We start from the raw sequence: 20,262 nt of genomic DNA on the forward strand, positions 1-20,262 counted from the left end.
AAGAGTCATTCATCACTCCACAGAACACATTTCCACTGCTCCAGAGTCCAGTGGTGGCATGCTTTGCTCGACTTGATCAGTCTCTTGGCATTGTACTTGGTGATGTGAGGCTTGTATGCAGCTGCTCTGCCATGGAAACCCATTCCATGAAGCTCCCGCTGATATTGATGTCAGTGGAAGTTTGGAACTCGTCAGCTATGGAATCAGCAGAGCATTAGCGACTTTTATGCACCATGCGCCATAGCAGTAGGTGACCTCGCTCTGAGACTTTACATGGTCTTCCGCTTCATTGCTGAGTAGCTGCTGTTCATAAATGCTTACACTTTCCAATAATAATGCTTACAGTTGACTGTGGATTATCTAGCAGGGATGAAATTTTACGAACTCACTTATTGAAATGTGGCATCCCATCACAGTACCATGCACGAATTCACGGAGTTCTTCAGAACGACCCATTTGTTTCACAAATAAATGCAGATTGCAAAACTAGGGTATGATTTTATACACCTGTGGCAATGGGTCTGATTGAAACACCTGAGTTCAATCATTAAGAGGTTTGTCCCAATACTTTTATACATATAGTGTGTATAATATATACACATGCACACACATTCACATACAAACACAATTTTTTTTTATTTCAGGCTACAGCACCAATAATCTTTGCGTAAAAGCGATTCCAATTTGAAAAGATTATTTCCTGTGCCTGCTCTTTACCTTGCATGTATTGAAATTACATTGCCTATGGGAATTCTTTTATTACAGTGCATGTAAGTGGATACTTACATTTTATTGTAAGGTTTTATTTTTTAACATCTTCCATCCCTTTCCAAGTATCATGTGGTAAAAAGTCTGCGTCAAATTCATCCACAACACAGTATATTGAGAGAGACCTTCTGCAGGTTGTTTGGGAATTATATACCATATACATTAACTCTTTAAATACTGAGGCTTTTCAGAAAATCAAAACATCATGACGGAGGCATTTTTAGAACTTTTGCTATCTGTTGTTCTACTCTACTTTCACATAAGTACACCCATACATATTACATATTATTTTATAAAATGAAAGAGATGGCCCTTTTGTGATATGTAAGCATAATACAACATTACGGATGAGTAAAATAGATTTTAAAAAAAGCGAACACAGTTTTTTTCATAGCTTTGTTTATAATAATTACCTACTCAAAATAGGTTCATGTCCTGAACCTATAATTTCATCAGCTGTTCCTGTTTGCAATTTTGGAGTGCACACATTGAACACATGAAGATTAAATAGTGTGCAGCTTAAAGTAACATACGCCTGCAAGATATGAGCCAATTCATTATAGCAAACCCAACATTTCAAATAGACAAAGAGGGACAATTCCATTTTTGAGGTGTGAGTGAGGATGTGGCCAGGGGAGGGCTATTCTGAGAAATATTAGGTGACTTACTAATAATTTATACAACTAAAATGTAATTTCTAACAAGAACAACATATCTTGTAGTTTAAAGAAATATTTCTCAAAATTATTGCCGTGAAGCTCTTTTATACAGTCAGACACACCAAAAATATGGAGCTCCTAGAAAAGAGGAACATTAGGATAAAAAAGAGAGACAGAGGGATTTGGATACAACATATGGACACTTGGGAAGTGTGCTTTTTCTACTTCATGTGAGTGTGCTGATTATACCAATATCTTGATTATATTTCAATGGTGGTATATACTTTTACTTTTATGGCAACATTTAAAAGTGAACATCCCTGTGCCATACAAAGGGATGAGTGTTTATTTATGTTAATTTGAGTACATTACTTATATACAGGTGGTGGTTTTAATCACTCAGTATTAATCGCATATTGTTTAGTACGTCTTAACTGACAATCCCACTGTTAACATTAGATAATGGCATTCTAAATGTACTTACAGAATTGCAGACTGAGGCTGAGAAAGGCCAGGAGAGCAGCTAAGGCCAGCAGTAAAAGAAATCGGTTTCTGAGAAGCATTCTTCAATTTCTTCTACTTCCTCTTCATGGTTTTATGCTCATACCTCAGCATGTCTATCAATACACAAAAAGGAAGGTAGACGTTATTCACATTACCTTCAGACTAGATGCACTAATAAAAGAAAACATGCAACAGAACAGTTCAAACACATTAAATGTCATCTGCACAGTCCAAACTAGATTTTGGTGCTTTAAAAATGTATACAATAAAGAGTTTTTTTTTTTATTATATTTTTAAGTTCAAATAGTGAACATTCAAAACGAAGGTCTCAATTAAACTCTATATAAATATCAAGGTTTTAAATGAGATTTTCATAAAATTTCGGCCAGCTTTAATGCAAGCCAATATTCAAGCACTCAAGCTTGATAAATAGGGCAGCTAACTAAAATAATACCACTAATAAATGTGCATCAAAAGCATATTTACAGTCCTTAAATATTATATTAGTATATGGGAGATATAATGCCTCCCTTAGGCCCCCACCCACCATGCCACTGGAAGGGACATATCTACTAAACAGAAAGTAGCCAGAGCCTCCTCACTGTAATGAAAAACTAGCAACTGCTCAGCTGCAACAAAAGACATCCCATGGCCATGGGGCCTGTAAAATAACAGGGAGTTTTAGCTGTGCCCCCACACATGTCCTCGGGAGGGGGCTTAAAATGAAATAATGGGTTACTGCCCACCCATTTGACCCCGTTCAGTGAGGACCTCCAGCATCGCTGAAATCCCCATAGGAAAGAATTGAAAGCATTATTCAATGCTTTCCTATAGGGAGGTCTAATGCATTATGTCTCCCCCCCCCCCCCCCCCGCCACTGGCCACGCATGCGCAACAGGTCTCCCCCGCTGCATGACATCCGCAGGGAGGAGCGTGATCGGCCCCTGAACCAGCGCCGAGGGACATCGGCGCTGTATACAGGTAGGTCACTGAAGGGGTTTTAACCCCTTCAGCAACTTGGGATGGGGGCTGGGAGGGAGAGGGGACTTGCAGTGCCAGGAAAACTGTTTGTTTTCCTGGCACTAGAGAGTCCCTTTAACATTTACATTTAATAAAAGAAAGGTCACAATCTCTTTTTTTAATATAAACTTTTATTTTTCCCATTAAATATCAGTGGTTTACACTATTAACCCCTTAAGACCGGAGGGCGTACTATTACGCCCAATTTTAAGCAGCTCTAAACACCACCGGGCGTAATAGTACGCCCTCCGTTCTTTTTTTACTTACCTGATTACCTGATTATGTATATTTAATCAGTATCAGTCTACGTGTAATTTGATATTAATGTATATATAATGATATATATATTAATAGTAAAATACACCTAGACAGTGTATGTGTGTGTATGTATAAAACACTGGCCAAAATTGGCATTTTTTGCATTTTTCACACACAGACAAATACTAACGCTGACTTTGGCCAGTGTTTGTGACCAAATGGCTACTAAAAAAGACTGGACATACCCCATTTGCAATACCTTGGGTTGTCTACTGTTGCAAATGGTATGCCATTATGGGTGTAAATTTTATTCCTGGGCTACTATACAGTCCCAAAGGCAACGTAACCAATCTGGCGAATTTCTATTTCAAATGTAACGTGCTATATTTGACCCTGTAACTTCCCAAACCACCATAAAACCTGTACATAGGGGGTACTGTTTTACACGTGAGACTTTGCTGAATACAAATATGTATATTTTATTGCAGTAAAAGCAAACAGTATTATGACATTGACAGTTAAAATGTCATGTAGAACTAAAAAAATAACAACATTTCTTATTTTCTCCCATTTTTTTCATATTAAATTATGTTTCATAGCTAAATATTTGATATTAAATGAAAGCCCTGTTTCCCCTGAATAAAATGATATACAATAAGGGGGGGGTGCATTTAATATGAAAGAGGTGAATTACGGTTGGACAGACATATAGCGCAAATGCCAGGTTTTGTTTACATTTTGTTTTGATCACAACGTGTACATTTGGCTCAGTCCTTAAGGGGTTAAAATTATGCTGAGCCCTTTTTCAGAGGTAGGCAACCTTCAGTACTCCATATCTTGTGGACTACATTTCCCCTACTGCAGTGGCGGCTCTAGACTTTGTGAGGCCTTAGGCGAAACTCAAACATGAGGCCCCCACTAACACCTAAAGTTAAAAATAGGGGTTGCATTGTGTGTATAAGGTGCTGTTGTTGTATTTAAGGACGAGCTTGCAGCGCTGGATACAGAGAGCTAGTCTCTGTATTCATCGTTCAGAGGCTTGCAGTGTAGCGGCTCCCTGTGCCGCCGCATTATGATCTCTCTGACTGTAGTTATGGCATAATATGCAAACTAACTTAATTTGCAATAAACAAATTTAATTAGCAATTATGCCAATCGTTTATACATGATTGAGGGGTATGGTTACATAGCCTCGCAGTCGTGTATACATAAGTGCCGGTGTATGTATATATGACTGTATCTGTCATTGTCTATGTGTGACAGGGTTTGGGGTGAGTGTTGCACAGTTGGAGTACAGGATTGTAAGGGTTTATGTAATAGGGTGAGTGTGGCAGGGTGAAGGGGGTGAGTTGGACAGACTGATAGAGGATGAGTGACAGGGTCGGGGGGTGAGTGTGACAGTGCAAGAGAAGGTGAGTCTGACAGGGTTGATGGGGGGGGGTTAATGCAATAGGGTAGGTGCGGCAAAGCATTGTATGGTTGCAGTGGGTGAGAGTGACAGGATTAGGAGGGGTTATGTAAGTTTGGCTGGGTGTAGGGGGCGGCAGTGTGTGGGGTCTGAAAGTGTTTGGGAATGGTGATAGTGTATGTGAAGGGGGTGTCAGTGTGTGTGGTAATGATAGGGTACATAGCACAGTAAATAGCACAGTCAGTAAAAAATAAAAAATAAACGAAAAAAAAGGGGACCAAAAATATTTTACATACATAAATGAGAAAAGGAAAGTAAAACAAGGATTAGTTAGATTAAAAAAAATACAGAATATTTTTGTTCGGTATTTACAGGTGAAAATGAAGGAAAGGAGCCTCAGTTAGGACAAATGAGTGATTTGTTACATGTGAGTTTACAGAAAAAGAGTTTCTATTTCAACTGTCAAAAGTAAAGACAAATAAGTCAATGGGACCTGATGGAATACACCCAAAGCTATTAAAAAAGCTTAGTGGTGTACTAGCAAAACCATTAATAGATTTATTTAACCAATCATTGTTAACAGGAGTAGTCCCAGAAGATTGGAAGTTAGCGAATGTTGTGCCCATTCACAAGAAAGGTAATAGGGAGGAGTCAGGCAACTATAGGCCAGTAAGCCTTACTTCAGTAGTGGGGAAAGTAATGGAAACCATGTTAAAGGATAGCATTGTTGAACATCTAAAATCACATGGATTTCAAGATCAGAGACAACATGTGTTTACATCGGGGAGATCATCCCAAACTAACCTTATTGATTTTTTTGATTGAGTAACTAAAATAATAGATCAGGGTGGTGCAGTAGACATTGCTTACCTAGATTTCAGTAAGGCTTTTGACACTGTTGCACATAGAAGGCTTATCAATAAACTGCAATCTTTAAGTCTGGATTCCAATATTGTTGAATGGGTAAGGCAGTGGCTGAGTGACAAGAAACAGAGGGTTGTAGTCAATGGAGTATGAGCTTGTCACCAGTGGGGTACCTCAGGGATCTGTACTTGGACCCATTCTCTGATATTTTTATTAGTAATATTGCAGAAGGTTTTGATGGTAAGACATGTCTTTTTGCTGATTAACGGAGATATGTAACAGGGTTGATGTTCCAGGAAGGAAAAGCCAAATGGCAAATGATTTAGGTAAACTAGAAAAATGGTCAGAGTTGTGGCCACTGACATTTAATGTGGATAAATGCAAGATAATGCATCTTGGACGTAAAAACCCAAGGGCAGAGTACAGAATATTTGATAGAGTCCTAACCTCAACATCTGAGGAAAGGTATTTAGGGGTAATTATTTCAGATGACTTGAAGGTAGGCAGACAATGTAATAGAGCACCTGGAAATGCAAGCAGAATGCTTGGTTGTATAGGGAGAGGTATTAGCAGTAGAAAGAGGGAAGTGCTCATGCCATTGTACAGAACACTGGTGAAACCACACTTGGAGTATTGTATGCAGTACTGGAGACTATATCTCCAGAAGGATATTGAAGCTTTAGAGAGAGTTCAGAGAAGGGCTACTAAACTGGTTCATTGCAGGATAAAACTTACAAGGAAAGATCTTAACATGTATAGCTTGGAGGAAAGACGAGACGGGGGGATATGATAGAAACATTTAAATACATAAAGCGACTCAACACAGTAAAGGAGAGACTATATTTAAAAGAGGAAAAAAATCCCACAACAAGAGGACATAGTCTTAAATTAGAGGGACAAAGGTTCAAAAATAATATTGTGGTGGAATCTCGGTAAAAATAAATTTAGTAGGCCGAGATTACCACGTGGCATGTGTACATGCATATGCTGACGTATCGATCAGTTAGTTGCACGTGGCAAGATACGATCAGTAGTGTACGGAGCATGTGCAAGAATACAGGATGTAGTATTCCCCTCCTCCATTGTGCTGGACAGGCCATGCGGTCAAGCAGGAAGTTAATTCTTATTTGTATTGATTGGTCGAGAGAATGTGCGGGTGGAGCTTAATATGGGAGGAGTTATATGCCTATATAAGGAGCCTGCACTATTGTCCGGGGCTCAGAACTTGCTGTATTTTGGTGACATTAGTCCCTCTGAGTCCCGATCGGTGAACCAAATAAAGAATCTCTTCCTTCCTGAAGAAACCTGTGTCCATCTCTCTGTGCTTGGCTTCCGTCAGTTTCTCCGGTATCCATAGGCGTGCGCACGGGGTGTGCCGGGTGTGCCTGGGCACACCCTAATCACACCTCCGTGCTGCACTACCTCTGGGCAGACTGACATGTCGGGTCCTCGGTCTATGACCGAGGACCCGACACAGGAGGGGGCCCGGCGGCTTGCCCACAATGCCGCCGGGTGAGAGGCCCCTCCAGTCCCTCTGCCCAGATGGAGATCCGGCCTCAGTCTGCAGCTCCGCCGGGAGTGAGCTGCAGACTGAGGTGTCTCGCAATCTCCAGCCTGTCAGAGCGTTGCCGCGGCAACGCTCTGCCTGGAGATCGCGAGACTCACCATGTGGTCTGCAGCTCACTCCCGGCGGAGCTGCAGACTGAAGAGAGAGGGCGCCCACTGGACCACCAGGGCAGGTATTTAACCCCCCCTCTGTCCCCTGTCACTCACTGCCCCCCCACCCTGCCTCTGCCCCCATACCCCTCCTAACCCCTGTCACTACCCCCCCAACCCCTGTCACTACCCCCTAACCCCTGTCACTACCCCCCTAACCCCTGTCACTACCCCTCTAACCCCTGTCACTACCCCTCTACCCCCTAACACCTGTCACTACCCCCCTAACCCCTGTCACTACCCCCCTAACCCCTGTCACTACCCCTCTACCCCCTAACCCCTGTCACTACCCCTCTAACCCCTGTCACTACCCCTCTACCCCCCTAACCCCTGTCACTACCCCTCTAACCCCTGTCACTACCCCTCTAACCCCTGTCACTACCCCTCTACCCCCCTAACCCCTGTCACTACCCCTCTACCCCCTAACTCCTGTTACTACCCCTCTACCCCCTAACCCCTGTCACTAACCGTCTACCCCCGCTACCTCCTGTCACTGCCCCTCCACCCTCCACCTCCTGTCCCTCTACCCCCCCAACCCCTGTCGCTGCCCCTCCACCCTCCTAACCCCTGTCGCCCACACAGTGCACCCCTCACAATCATACACACTGTACCCCACACACACTGAATCCCTCACAATTACACAAACTGTACCCCTTACAATCACACACACTGTACCGCTCACAATCACACACACTGCACCTACGTATATTTGTATTTGTATATATATATATATGTTTGTATGTATGTTTATATATGTATGTATATGTATGTGTGTGTATGTGTATATAAAAATACATATACACGCGGCGTGTGTGTTTGTGCTTTAGGGTGCACCTATGCCGGTATCATTTGGTGCATTGGCCGGGAAGCTCATCGTTCAACGGTAGCTGAGAAGCAGAGGCGTGAGACGGTCTATCTTTGCCCACATTCTCTACGGCTGCACCCCTGAACTTCTGCGTGGACCTCCCTTCGTCTCGGCGCCACTGGTCTGTTGTCCAGGAGATCATCGGCTTCTACGTAGTAAGTGCTGGGGTGTCCCCGTCGATGAGTGTGAACTCAGGTTCAGGAACGAGGAGGTAAGACGACCGCTGTTTTAGACGGCGGACCCACTAGGGGTATACCGATTGTGCGGTAGGCCCATAAGGGGTTTAAATCTGTGTATGGAATCTGCCCCCTCTGTCGGAGGGAAGGAGCGAAGGCGCACCGCTCAATTGAACGCTCTTTAGTAAGACCGTTTGATTTGGTTTGGAGTCAGACGGGGTTCTGTGTAAATAGCCCTAGCCGGACACCGGTGTCTTGTCTAGACTAGCGTTCTAGGGTGTACAATATTGTTCGCTAGGTCGGAGGGACCGGGAGACTAAGCGCCGTCTGTGTGAATTCGGTCCGCTAGATCTCAACCTATCTTGGCTAAGTGGGAAGGCGTGTAAATTTGGAACCCACTAGACTATTGATAGAGTAGAAAGACTAAAAGGGTTCTGTTGTAAATTCCGCCCTCTAGTTCGCTATATGTGGTGCTTGGGCAGAGTGGCTAACCAAAACGGATGTAGATAGTTTTAGGTAGTCCATCAAGGTACTGGCCAATAGTTTAGTTGGGATTGTATATGTGTTAAAGATTGTTAGTAAAGTGTATATCTTGTTAGATAGCGCGAGCTCAGACGTCTAGCGAGAGTGTTAATAGTGTGTTGCTGTATTATAGTGCACGGTACCATAACCCTGTATATTTACCGACACTGTATATAAGTACTAATCATTGTCGTTTATTGCATGTCTAACACCATAACCACTAATAATTGTATTGTGACCTTAAATTGTACTTTGACCTATACTAACCGTACTGTAACTGCTGTTTGTAAAAGACGATGTTACTGGGGTATGTTATAGACGGGTAATTCATATATAGAGAATTATAGCGTGGGTGACTGTATAGTTTCGCCAAAGGGCATAATATTGATTACTTAGTGACTGGTGTAACAGCTGTGTGTGTACGGGAATTCCCTGAGTGTTTTTATCGTGTTATTGTGTATGTTTCACTTGGTAACTGTACCACGTGGTGCTGTTGCCGGAAGAAACGGGTGTGACTGTTGAATAGAGTGTGTGTATAGCATTCGTTGTTAACGACGCTCCATTGCTAAGTATGGGTGCATCGGAGTCGACGATTTTGGATCCCTTAGGTTGTATGGTGAAGAATTTTCAAAAGGGATTTACAAAATGTGATTTTGGGGTTAAAATGTCTTCTGTACGTTTGGTCACTTTGTGCACTAGGGAGTGGCCTACTTTGGTCGCGGCATGGCCGCCACGTGGCAGTTTGGATCCAAATCTGGTACAGCGTGTACACGTGGCTGTATCAGGTAGGCCTGAACTTTACGGACAGTTTCCATACATTGATTGTTGGAGGCAGGCCGTAAACGACTCGCCAAGATGGATCCGGATATGCCACGAGGAGCAGTGTCGCCTCATGGTGGCCAGGACTTGTTTGTCCACTAGGACTACGGTTAAGCCCATTTTGGACACGCCCCCTGAGTCCGAGATCCCTATGCCGCCCCCTTACTTCCCTGTAGAAGGAAGTGATACAAGTACAGGAAGTTCCACACCCACTCGCCCGTTGTCCCCATCCTCCTCCAGTTCAGAATCCCCCCCCCCGCCGTAGTCAACCTCCCCTTCCGACACCAGCCCCCATTAAGTCCATCTATTCCGATTTGGCGCCATTTCAAGTTTCCGGTCAGGCTTCTTCTAGCCCGGCTCGGAATATTCTATTTACCAACCTTCCCCAAAATCAAGCTTCTACATCCTCATGTCTTACTACCCCCCGACCGGAACCTCTAACCGACGCCCCTCCACGTAGCCCTATACTAACCCAACAACTGACCGGTACCCAACAACCCAAACATTATCAGATGCCTCTTCGTTTGAATCCTGGGTCAGCCTATCTTGATGCCACAGGTCAAATGGTGTATGCTGACCCAGTCTTCGTATATGTCCCGTTCACGACTACCGATCTCTTGAATTGGAAGACCCACAATTCCTCGTATACTGAGAAACCACAAGCCATGACCGACCTGTTCACCTCGATAGTTCAGACGCATAATCCGACTTGGGCTGATTGCCAGCAATTACTAATGACATTGTTTAATAATGAGGAGAGGACTAGGATTAATCAAGCGGCCATTAAAGCGCTAGAGGAAGAAGCTCGTACTTTAAATCAAGCCAATCCAGCAGCATGGGCCGCAACTCATTATCCTAATACCGATCCCGAATGGAATGTCAATGGCGCAGATATGCGTCATCTAAAGGCCTGTAGAGATGCTATAATTGCTGGCATGAAAGCCGGAGGGAAGAAAGCCATAAATATGTCAAAGACAGTTGAGGTGATTCAGAAAAGTGATGAAGCGCCCAGTGTCTTTTATGACCGATTATTGGAGGCATACCGCCTGTATACCCCCTTTAATCCGGAAGACACCGAGAATTCCCGAATGGTAAACTCTGCCTTTGTCAGCCAAGCCTACGGGGATATTAAGCGCAAGCTACAGAAGTTAGAAGGGTTTGCAGGAATGTCTATCACCCAACTAATGGAGGTAGCAAATAAGGTATATATGAATAGGGAATCAGAAAGTAAGAAAGAGGAAGAGCGCAAGATGCGTAAAAAGGCGGATATGTTAGCGGTAGCGATCGCAGGAGTAGATAGACGGGGCCCAGATAGAGGCGATAGTAGGTGGAATAGGGAGCCCCTGAGTAGGAATCAGTGCGCGTATTGCAGAGAAGAAGGGCATTGGAGAAGCGAGTGTCCGAAAAGAGAGCAGTACGAGAGAGATCCACCCAGGGCAGGTTATGGAAACTCTAGAGGCAGAGCGAGAGGTAGAGGAGGTCCCGGAGGGAGTAATGGTAATAGAGGAAGTGTAAGAGAGGATCGATATTATCCCGCAGCGCAAAGGTCCTGCGATAGAGAAAGTAGGGACTTTGTAGGATTGGCTGACACGGTCATGGAAGACTATTGATACCGACCGGGCTCCATCCCCCTTGGTCGAGCGGAGCCTATGGTCAATGTATCAATAGGGGGAAAAAGGAGTGCATTCATGATCGACACTGGTGCTGAACATTCGGTGGTGACTAACCTAGTTGCTCCTCCATCTGGAAGAACTATTACCGTAATAGGAGCAACTGGAAGGAGTGCTGAAAAACCGGTTCTTAAAAGTCGACTCTGTACATTGGGAGGCCACGTAGTAAAACATCAATTCCTTTACATGCCTGAATGTCCAGTCCAATTGCTGGGACGTGATATGCTATCCAAATTACAAGCGCAGATTACGTTCCTACCAAACGGAACAACATCCTTAAAGTTTAATGGACCTTCAGGTATTATGACATTATCCATACCAAAGGAAGAAGAGTGGCGACTTTATACAGCGTTGACTAGCCAAAACCCCAGGAGTGATGAATCCTTATTCAACATACCAGGAGTTTGGGCAGAGAACAACCCACCAGGACTGGCCCGCAATATTCCACCTATTAAAATCGAACTAAAACTTGGGGTTTATCCAGTGAGCCTATGACAATATCACATTCCGCAGAAGGCTAAGAAGAACATTCAATCTTATCTGGATAAGTTCATACGGTATGGTATCCTAAAATTCTGTACTTCCCCCTGGAACACCCCATTGCTGCCTGTTCAAAAGCCCGGTACAGATGAGTATCGCCCTGTGCAGGACTTGAGAGCAGTCAATGATGCGGTTGTTAGTATACATCCAGTTGTGCCCAATCCGTATAACCTGCTTGCTTTAATTCCGGGCGGGGCTACCTATTTTACAGTCTTAGACCTCAAAGATGCCTTCTTTTGCCTCCGAATTGCCGCAGAAAGCCAATGTATCTTCGCTTTCCAATGGGAAAATGCTGTAACGGGCTCATGACGCCAGATGACTTGGACGAGACTGCCCCAAGGGTTTAAAAATTCACCTACTCTGTTCGGTTCAGCTCTAAGTCAAGATCTACTGGATTTCGAGTCCATCCCAGGAGAGTGTGTATTGTTACAATATGTAGATGACTTGTTGATAGCCACAGTCACAAGGGAAATATGTCAGCAAGCAACACACGATCTACTATACATTCTCTGGAAGGCAGGATACAAGGTGTCTAGGAAGAAGGCTCAGTTGTGTCTGCCAACTGTCAAATATCTGGGATTCCATATCTCTGAAGGTCAAAGGATAATGGGGCCAGAGAGAAAAGAAGCTGTGTGCCAAATACCAAAAACCAAGAATAGAAGACAAGTGAGAGAGTTCTTGGGGGCAGCAGGCTTCTGTAGGATATGGATTCCCAGTTACGCGATATTGGCAAAACCTCTGTATGCAGCTATCAAGGGTACAGAACACGACCCCTTCCTATGGACTCAAGAACAGCAAACGGCATTTGAAGATGTGAAGAAGGCTTTGATGAGTGCCCCAGCATTAGGTCTACCTGATCACACATGACCATTCTACCTGTATGTACACGAGCAAAGAAGAATGGCTGTGGGAGTATTGACACAGTACTTGGGATCATGGCAAAGACCTGTTGCCTATATGTCTAAGCAACTGGATGCAGTGGCCAGCGGACTTCCACCTTGTCTAAGAGCCGTAGCTGCAGCCGCCCTGCTGGTAGCTGAAGCCGATAAACTCACTCTGGGTCAAGAACTTTATGTACGAGTCCCACATGCAGTACAGACGTTGTTGGATTACAAAGGAAATCATTGGTTTAGTAATAGCCGTATGACTAAGTATCAAGCAATGTTGTGTGAAAACCCAAGAGTGCATTTAGAGACTGTTAATACCTTAAATCCAGCTACCCTTTTGCCACAACCTACTGAAAGTCAACATGATTGTTTGGAAGTGATGGATGAAGTATTTTCAAGTAGACCAGATCTTCGTGATTTTCCCATCAAGAACCCTGATGTTCAATATTACACAGACGGCAGTAGTTACGTGAAAGAAGGGATCCGCTATGCAGGATATGCAGTAACAACGATAGACAAGGTGATAGAAGCTCGGCCACTGGCAAAAGGAACATCAGCACAGAAAGCAGAATTGATAGCACTGACACGAGCGTTACAATTGGCTGAAGGTTTAAGAGTGAACATCTACACGGACTCCAAGTATGCGTTTTTAACCACTCATGCCCACGGAGCTTTGTATAAAGAAAGAGGACTATTGAATTCAGAGGGCAAAGAAATCAAGTACGCAGCTGAAATCCTACAACTATTGGAAGCAGTATGGGAACCGAAAGAAGTCGGTATTATACATTGTCGAGCGCATCTGAGAGGAGATGGTGATGTAACCAAAGGAAACCGGATGGCAGATAATGCAGCTAAGCGTGCTGCTGAATCAGGAAGACAGGAATATGTGGAACATATAGCTGCTCTTATACCAACCCCACTGTCTCAATGGACTCCAGTTTATACAGCTCAAGAAGAGGAGTGGTTAAAGACTGAACCTGGAAAGTATTTGGAGAACAAATGGTATCAGTTAGAAGATGGGAGAATAGTTATCCCAGCATCACTAGCGGTAGAAATTGTCCAAAACTATCACAACGGGACACATTCTGGGAGAGATAGTACAGAAGAATCTCTCAGAAAACATTTCTACATACCAAGATTGTCCAACTTAACTCAAGCCATTGTACGAAGATGTGTGACGTGTGCTAAAAATAATGCAAGGCAAGGACCAGTAAAGCCACCAGGAGTTCAGTTTATGGGGGGACTCCCTATGTCCGATCTACAAATTGACTATACAGTAATGCCTAAATCTGGTGGACATCGCTACCTACTAGTAGTTGTGTGCACCTATTCAGGCTGGGTAGAAGCATGTCCTACTCGTACAGAGAAAGCAGGAGAAGTTGTGAGATTCCTGCTACGAGAAATAATACCCCGATATGGACTACCCTGCTCTATAGGATCGGACAATGGTCCAGCTTTTGTTCATCAATGCCTACAACAACTGACTCATATGCTTGGTATAAAGTGGAGACTTCATACGGCATATAGACCTCAGAGTTCTGGTAAGGTAGAGAGAATGAATAGAACTATTAAGAACCAGTTGGCAAAAATGTGTCAGGAAACCCAACTTAAGTGGAATGTTCTTTTGCCTATAGCTCTGTTACGAATCCGCAGTACACCTACCAGAAGGATGGGCCTCTCTCCTTTTGAAATCATGTATGGGCGTCCACCTCCCGTACTTGGTAACTTAAGGGGGGATTTGAGTCATTTGGGAGACGGAATTACTCGGCAGCAGGTTGTAGAGTTGGGTAAGACTATGGAGGAGGTACAGCAATGGGTACAAGATAGATTACCTGTGAATATTTATCCCCCTGTTCATAGTTACCACCCAGGAGACCAGGTGTGGATTAAAGAGTTGGATAATGTACCGTTAGGGACCAAGTGGAGAGGTCCTTATGTTGTTCTTTTGTCTACCCCTACAGCGATAAAAGTGGCCGAAGTGACTCCGTGGATACATCACTCCAGGGTTAAACCAGCAGCGGTCGATTCTTGGCAAGCTACAGCAGATCCAGAGAATTCCTGCAAGATCCGGTTAAAGCGCACGACTCAGTCGGAGTGACGAGGAACTTTGTGGATTACAAATTTTATTCTTTCAGAGATTGGTAAGTGAGTGAGATGGCCATAATAAAGCCTGTCCGCCCACTAACGAGTGATTTAAAAGTCAGGAAAAGTCTCAGAAAAAGAAGGGACCCCTGTGAAGACGAGCAGAACTCCATTCCCTGCAGCCCTTACATCCTGGAAGCTGAGGTGCCATCGCACGGACGAAGACTGAGGATGCCGACGAAAGATGTGCTTATGATAATGTTTATTGATATGTATTTTTATATTCAGGAAGGTAGAGGTACCGACACTCCTAGCTGTGAGGTATGCATTAAGACTACAAGAACAGGTAATCATATTTCCCAGACCCTAATTTGGCATTCGCAATATGAGTGTAAAGGTGATGTGTCTAGGTGTAGATACTTAAATGTAGAGTACAGTGTATGCCATCTAGGGGTAGGAGAACCTAAGTGCTTCAATCCAGAGTATCAACCCCGTACAATTTGGTTGACTCTCAGGAATGGAGATCCTCAGGGGACCCTAATAAATAAAACAGTGTGAGAATCCGTACATTCTTCGGGTGTTCTGCTATTTGATGCATGTAAGGCATCTTAGATGGGAGAGAACGTATGGGTTTAATGATAAATATATTTGTCCCAGTAGTAAAAATAAGTATGTGAGTCCTAGATGCCCAAATAGAGAATATAATTTTTGCCCATATTGGTCTTGTGTGGGGTGGGCAACTTGGGGACAGACAGCAGACAAGGACATGATTGTGACTAAGTTGCCTACCAATCCATACTGTAAGTCTATGGAATGCAATCCAGTCCATATTCTTATAAATAATCCTGACCAATTCTTGGATAGATATGGTCATTTATTTGGGTTTCAAATATATGGGACGGGTTTAGACCCTGGGACAGTATTGTTTATAGGGATAGAGACTGATACGGTATCCTCCCAAACTCATCAGGTATACCATTCCTTTTATGAAGAGATGAGTATAGATAATAAGATCCCCCATAATGCTAAAAACCTGTTCATTGATTTAGCTGAAAGTATTTCCGGTAGTCTTAATGTTACCAACTGCTATGTGTGTGGAGGTACTAACATGGGAGACCAATGGCCTTGGGAAGCAAAGGAGGTAATGTCCGGTTCTGAGGCAGTTGAACAATTAATATCTTCACAAGCCGATTATCAGATGAGTGTTAGAGGTAAATCTGAGTGGAGATTAAAGACCTCCATCATAGGTTATGTTTGCATAGCAAGGAAAGGAATGATGTATAATACTTCTGTAGGAGAATTAACTTGTCTAGGGCAAAAAGCTTATGATGATGATACAAAGAATACAACTTGGTGGTCGGCTTCAAATGTCTCAGAACCATCTAACCCGTTTGCAAGATATGCCAATTTAAAGGACGTGTGGTTTGATTTATCCATCACATCTAGTTGGAGAGCCCCAGCAAATTTGTACTGGATCTGTGGTAAGAAGGCCTATTCGGAGTTGCCACAGGACTGGGAAGGGGCATGTGTGTTGGGTATGCTCAAACCATCCTTCTTCTTGTTACCTTTTGAAACAGGTGAGACTTTGGGTGTTAAAGTGTATGATGTGAATCATAGGAAGAAAAGGGGGCCTATAGAGATAGGCGCCTGGGAAGATGATGAATGGCCTCCCCAGCGTATTATAGATTATTATGGGCCAGCCACGTGGGCAGAGGATGGTACTTTTGGTTATAGAACCCCAATTTATATGCTCAACCGTATTATAAGATTACAGGCGGTGGTTGAGATTATTACTAATGAGACCTCACCAGTGGTGTATCCTGGTTTTGTGCTGCCCTAGGCATGACAAAACTCAGGCAACCCCACCCCGCCTTCTAAATACACATACACACTCACTGACAGACACATATACACTCAGTGTCAGACACACACATTCACTGACAGACACACATACACTAGCTAACAGACATACACACTCACTAACAGACACATACAGTCACTACCAGACACACACATTCACTAACAGACACACATACACTCTCACTAACAGACACACACAAACTAACACACATAGTAACACACTCCCTAACAGACAACATACAGTAACAGACACACACACACACACACACTCACTAACTGACACACACTCACTAACAGACACACAAACACACACACACACACACACTCACTAACAGACACACAGACACACACTCTCACTAACAGAAACACACACACACACACTCACTAACAGACACACACACACACACTCACTAACAGACACACACACATTAACAGATACACACACACTCACTAACAGACACACACACACATTAACACACTCACTTTTTTTAAATTCAATCCCCTCAGCTTCCTTACCTTTGGGAATGCTGGGGTGGATTGTCACTTTGCCTGGGGTCCAGTGGGGCTGCTGGGCGGCCGGCCAGCCGGTGACTGCAATCGGCGAGGGAGCACTAATCCTCCTGTTCAGCCATTACATCATATTCCGGCTCCGGCATCACTGCGGTGCGCGCGAGGTAACTGAACAGGAGGATTAGTGCTCCCTCGCCACCCGCCCAGAAAGTGCCGCTGCTGCCAGCCTGTGGGACCCTGGGGTGGCCACCCGGCCAGCTCCTGGGCCCCCCAGGGCAAGAGGCTAGCAAGGCATTTGCCAGGGCGATTGGGAGGCGGCTTTTTTGCTGCCCCCCAGAAAGTGCCGCCCAAGGCAAATGCCTTGTTTGCCTCGGGGTAAATACACCCCTGGACCTCACAAGCGCTCAATCTTCTAGCGAAGCATAATACCAGGATGAGGACAGCAGTATACCAAAATAGATTAGCCTTGGATTACCTATTGGCAGTAGAGGGAGGTGTATGTGGGAAGTTTAACCTGAGCAATTGCTGTCTTCAAATAGATGACGAAGGGCAAGCAATAGCTGAGCTTACTAGCCATATGGTTAAACTAGCGCATGTGCCTACTCAGGTATGGAAAGGGTATAATCCAAGTAGTTGGTTTGGTAGCTGGTATGAGCAGTTTGGAGGGCTTAAGGCATTGGTAGACGGAGTCCTACTGATTTTAATGTTGTGTCTACTCCTGCCATGTCTTATCCCCTTAGTAGTTAGGTCTGTGCAAAGCCTGATAGAAAATATAGCAGAAAGGAAGGCTGCAGCACAGATAATGGCCATATATAAATATAAGGCTCTAGATCAGGGAGAACCAATGCAGGAAGAGGAGTGTTGAGGGATTCACATCATGGGAAAAGTCTGGTCTGGTTCATGGTAACCTGAGGTGTATGCAAACCAAGGTTAAGTGATGCCTCAAGTAATTGTGAAATATCAAGAGGCATCAAAGGGGGGAATGTGGTGGAATCTCGGTAAAAATAAATTTAGTAGGCCGAGATTACCACGTGGCATGTGTACGTGCATATGCTGACGTATCGATCAGTTAGTTGCACGTGGCAAGATACGATCAGTAGTGTACGGAGCATGTGCAAGAATACAGGATGTAGTATTCCCCTCCTCCATTGTGCTGGACAGGCCATGCGGTCAAGCAGGAAGTTAATTCTTATTTGTATTGATTGGTCGAGAGAATGTGCGGGTGGAGCTTAATATGGGAGGAGTTATATGCCTATATAAGGAGCCTGCACTATTGTCCGGGGCTCAGAACTTGCTGTATTTTGGTGACATTAGTCCCTCTGAGTCCCGATCGGTGAACCGAATAAAGAATCTCTTCCTTCCTGAAGAAACCTGTGTCCATCTCTCTGTGCTTGGCTTCCGTCAGTTTCTCCGGTATCAATATCAGGAAGTATTACTTTACTGAGAGTGCAGTGGATGCATGGAACAGCCTTCCATCTGAAGTGGTAGAGGTTAACACAGTAAAGAAGTTTAAGCACGTGTGGGATATGCATAAGGCTATCCTAACTATAAGATAAGGCCAGGGACTAATGAAAGTATTTCAAAAATTGGGCAGACTAGATGGGCTAAATGGTTCTTATCTCTGTGCTTCTGTTTTTTATTTAACCCCCCTCCCGACTACACTACATCTAATTGCATAAGGCTATCCTAGCTGTAAGATAAGGCCAGGGACTAATGAAACTATTTAGAAAAATGGGCAGACTAGATGGACTGAATGGTTCTCATCTGCCGTCACATTCTATGTTTCTATATAGAGTGCCAAAGGTTTCCTACCCCTACTATGAACATATGAATCAAAAAGAGTTGATTAAGAAAATAATATATACATATATAAAACAAATTTGAGCGTGTGCAGGTCTTGTTGAGTAATATTCACAGGCTTATATGAACCAGATTAGACCAAATTACAACAGGATCACTGTTTCTGGATGGGGACTAAAATGTTGATTCATTTGTAATTTGCACTAATCAGCCTCAAACAATAGTAATGACATATTCACCTACAAGACCTGTGAGTGTTCGTCTTTTGATTTCTATAACTTTGGCCTGATTTACAGCACCGAGGCAAGTACTTTATTTGCAAAGTTGTTGAGCGCTGAGCTCAGGTTAAGGTCTGTGTGTGCATGTGTGTATGTATACACACACATATGCACACATGCACAAACACACCTCTGTGCAAAAGAGTCAGGCAGTTGTGGGAATGTGTGTAATGCAAAAAGGATTTCAAAAATAGCAGTGTTAATGCTTATTTGTCAATTAACAGAATAAAAAGTGAAAAAAGAATCAAATCAATATTTAATGTGAACACTCACTGCCTTCAAAGCAGCATCAACTATTCGAGGTACACATGAACACAGCTTTGGAAATCAGCTGGTTGGATGTTCCTCTAACCAAAGGATCTACAATTATCCTGTGGGTTTAAGCATCTTTAGTAGCTTCGGTCTCTTCATGTAATTCCAGGAGGATTTGATGAGAAGTGTGTTAAGTATAATGTATACTTATCCTAATAGTAAACAGGACAGCCTCCCACTGATCACTCCCTGATGGTGATCTTACATCAAATAGGAATAGAAACAACAGAACATGGGAAATGGCTGTATAATCTAAAAGAGAACACAGAAATCAAACAGTTTATTACTGTATAAAAATTATATATGTGCGCTGGTAATCTTTTGCACTCACAAGATTGAAGATATAAATGCATTCAAAGGGTGCCTCCCTTATAATTAGATATTTATTGGACACGTATGAGAGGAGATAAATTCACATTTATTATATTATGATTACATGGAGAGGGGAAGGTCTCCTAAACAATTCACTTTTTATTCAACTACTATCAGTATATCAGATCAAAGAGTCTGCACAATTGATTTAGAATTCTTTGTAGTTACAAAGTATTTACACATTGAATCACTTTGTGGGAATAATCCTCATTTTCTTTAGCAGAACCGTCATAAGATGTTACTTATGTTCCGTGTTAGAGATAGGACATATCCTTTAATCACCCCCAGGGGCCGTACATCACGCCCGCAGCACCATCAGTGGAACGCACAGCCATAATGATTCCAATGATAAACCACAGGTGGAACGCACGG

The 20,262-nt window shown here is 43.5% G+C and overlaps 1 protein-coding gene across 1 annotated transcript in view; it reads right to left on the reverse strand.

Annotated features, from left to right (window-relative positions):
• Nucleotides 1-20,262, reverse strand: part of PXYLP1 (2-phosphoxylose phosphatase 1) — a 91,738-nt gene that overhangs the window by 42,987 nt on the left and 28,489 nt on the right. The window contains exon 2 of the mRNA XM_063440991.1: nucleotides 1,912-2,044. Within this exon, the coding sequence (XP_063297061.1) occupies nucleotides 1,912-1,990 (79 nt within the window). The 5' untranslated portion in view covers nucleotides 1,991-2,044. The remainder of the gene's footprint in view (nucleotides 1-1,911; nucleotides 2,045-20,262) is intronic.

Source organism: Pelobates fuscus, chromosome 2 (genome assembly GCF_036172605.1).
Source record: "Pelobates fuscus isolate aPelFus1 chromosome 2, aPelFus1.pri, whole genome shotgun sequence".
In the NCBI taxonomy this organism is placed as follows: Eukaryota; Metazoa; Chordata; class Amphibia; order Anura; family Pelobatidae; genus Pelobates; species Pelobates fuscus.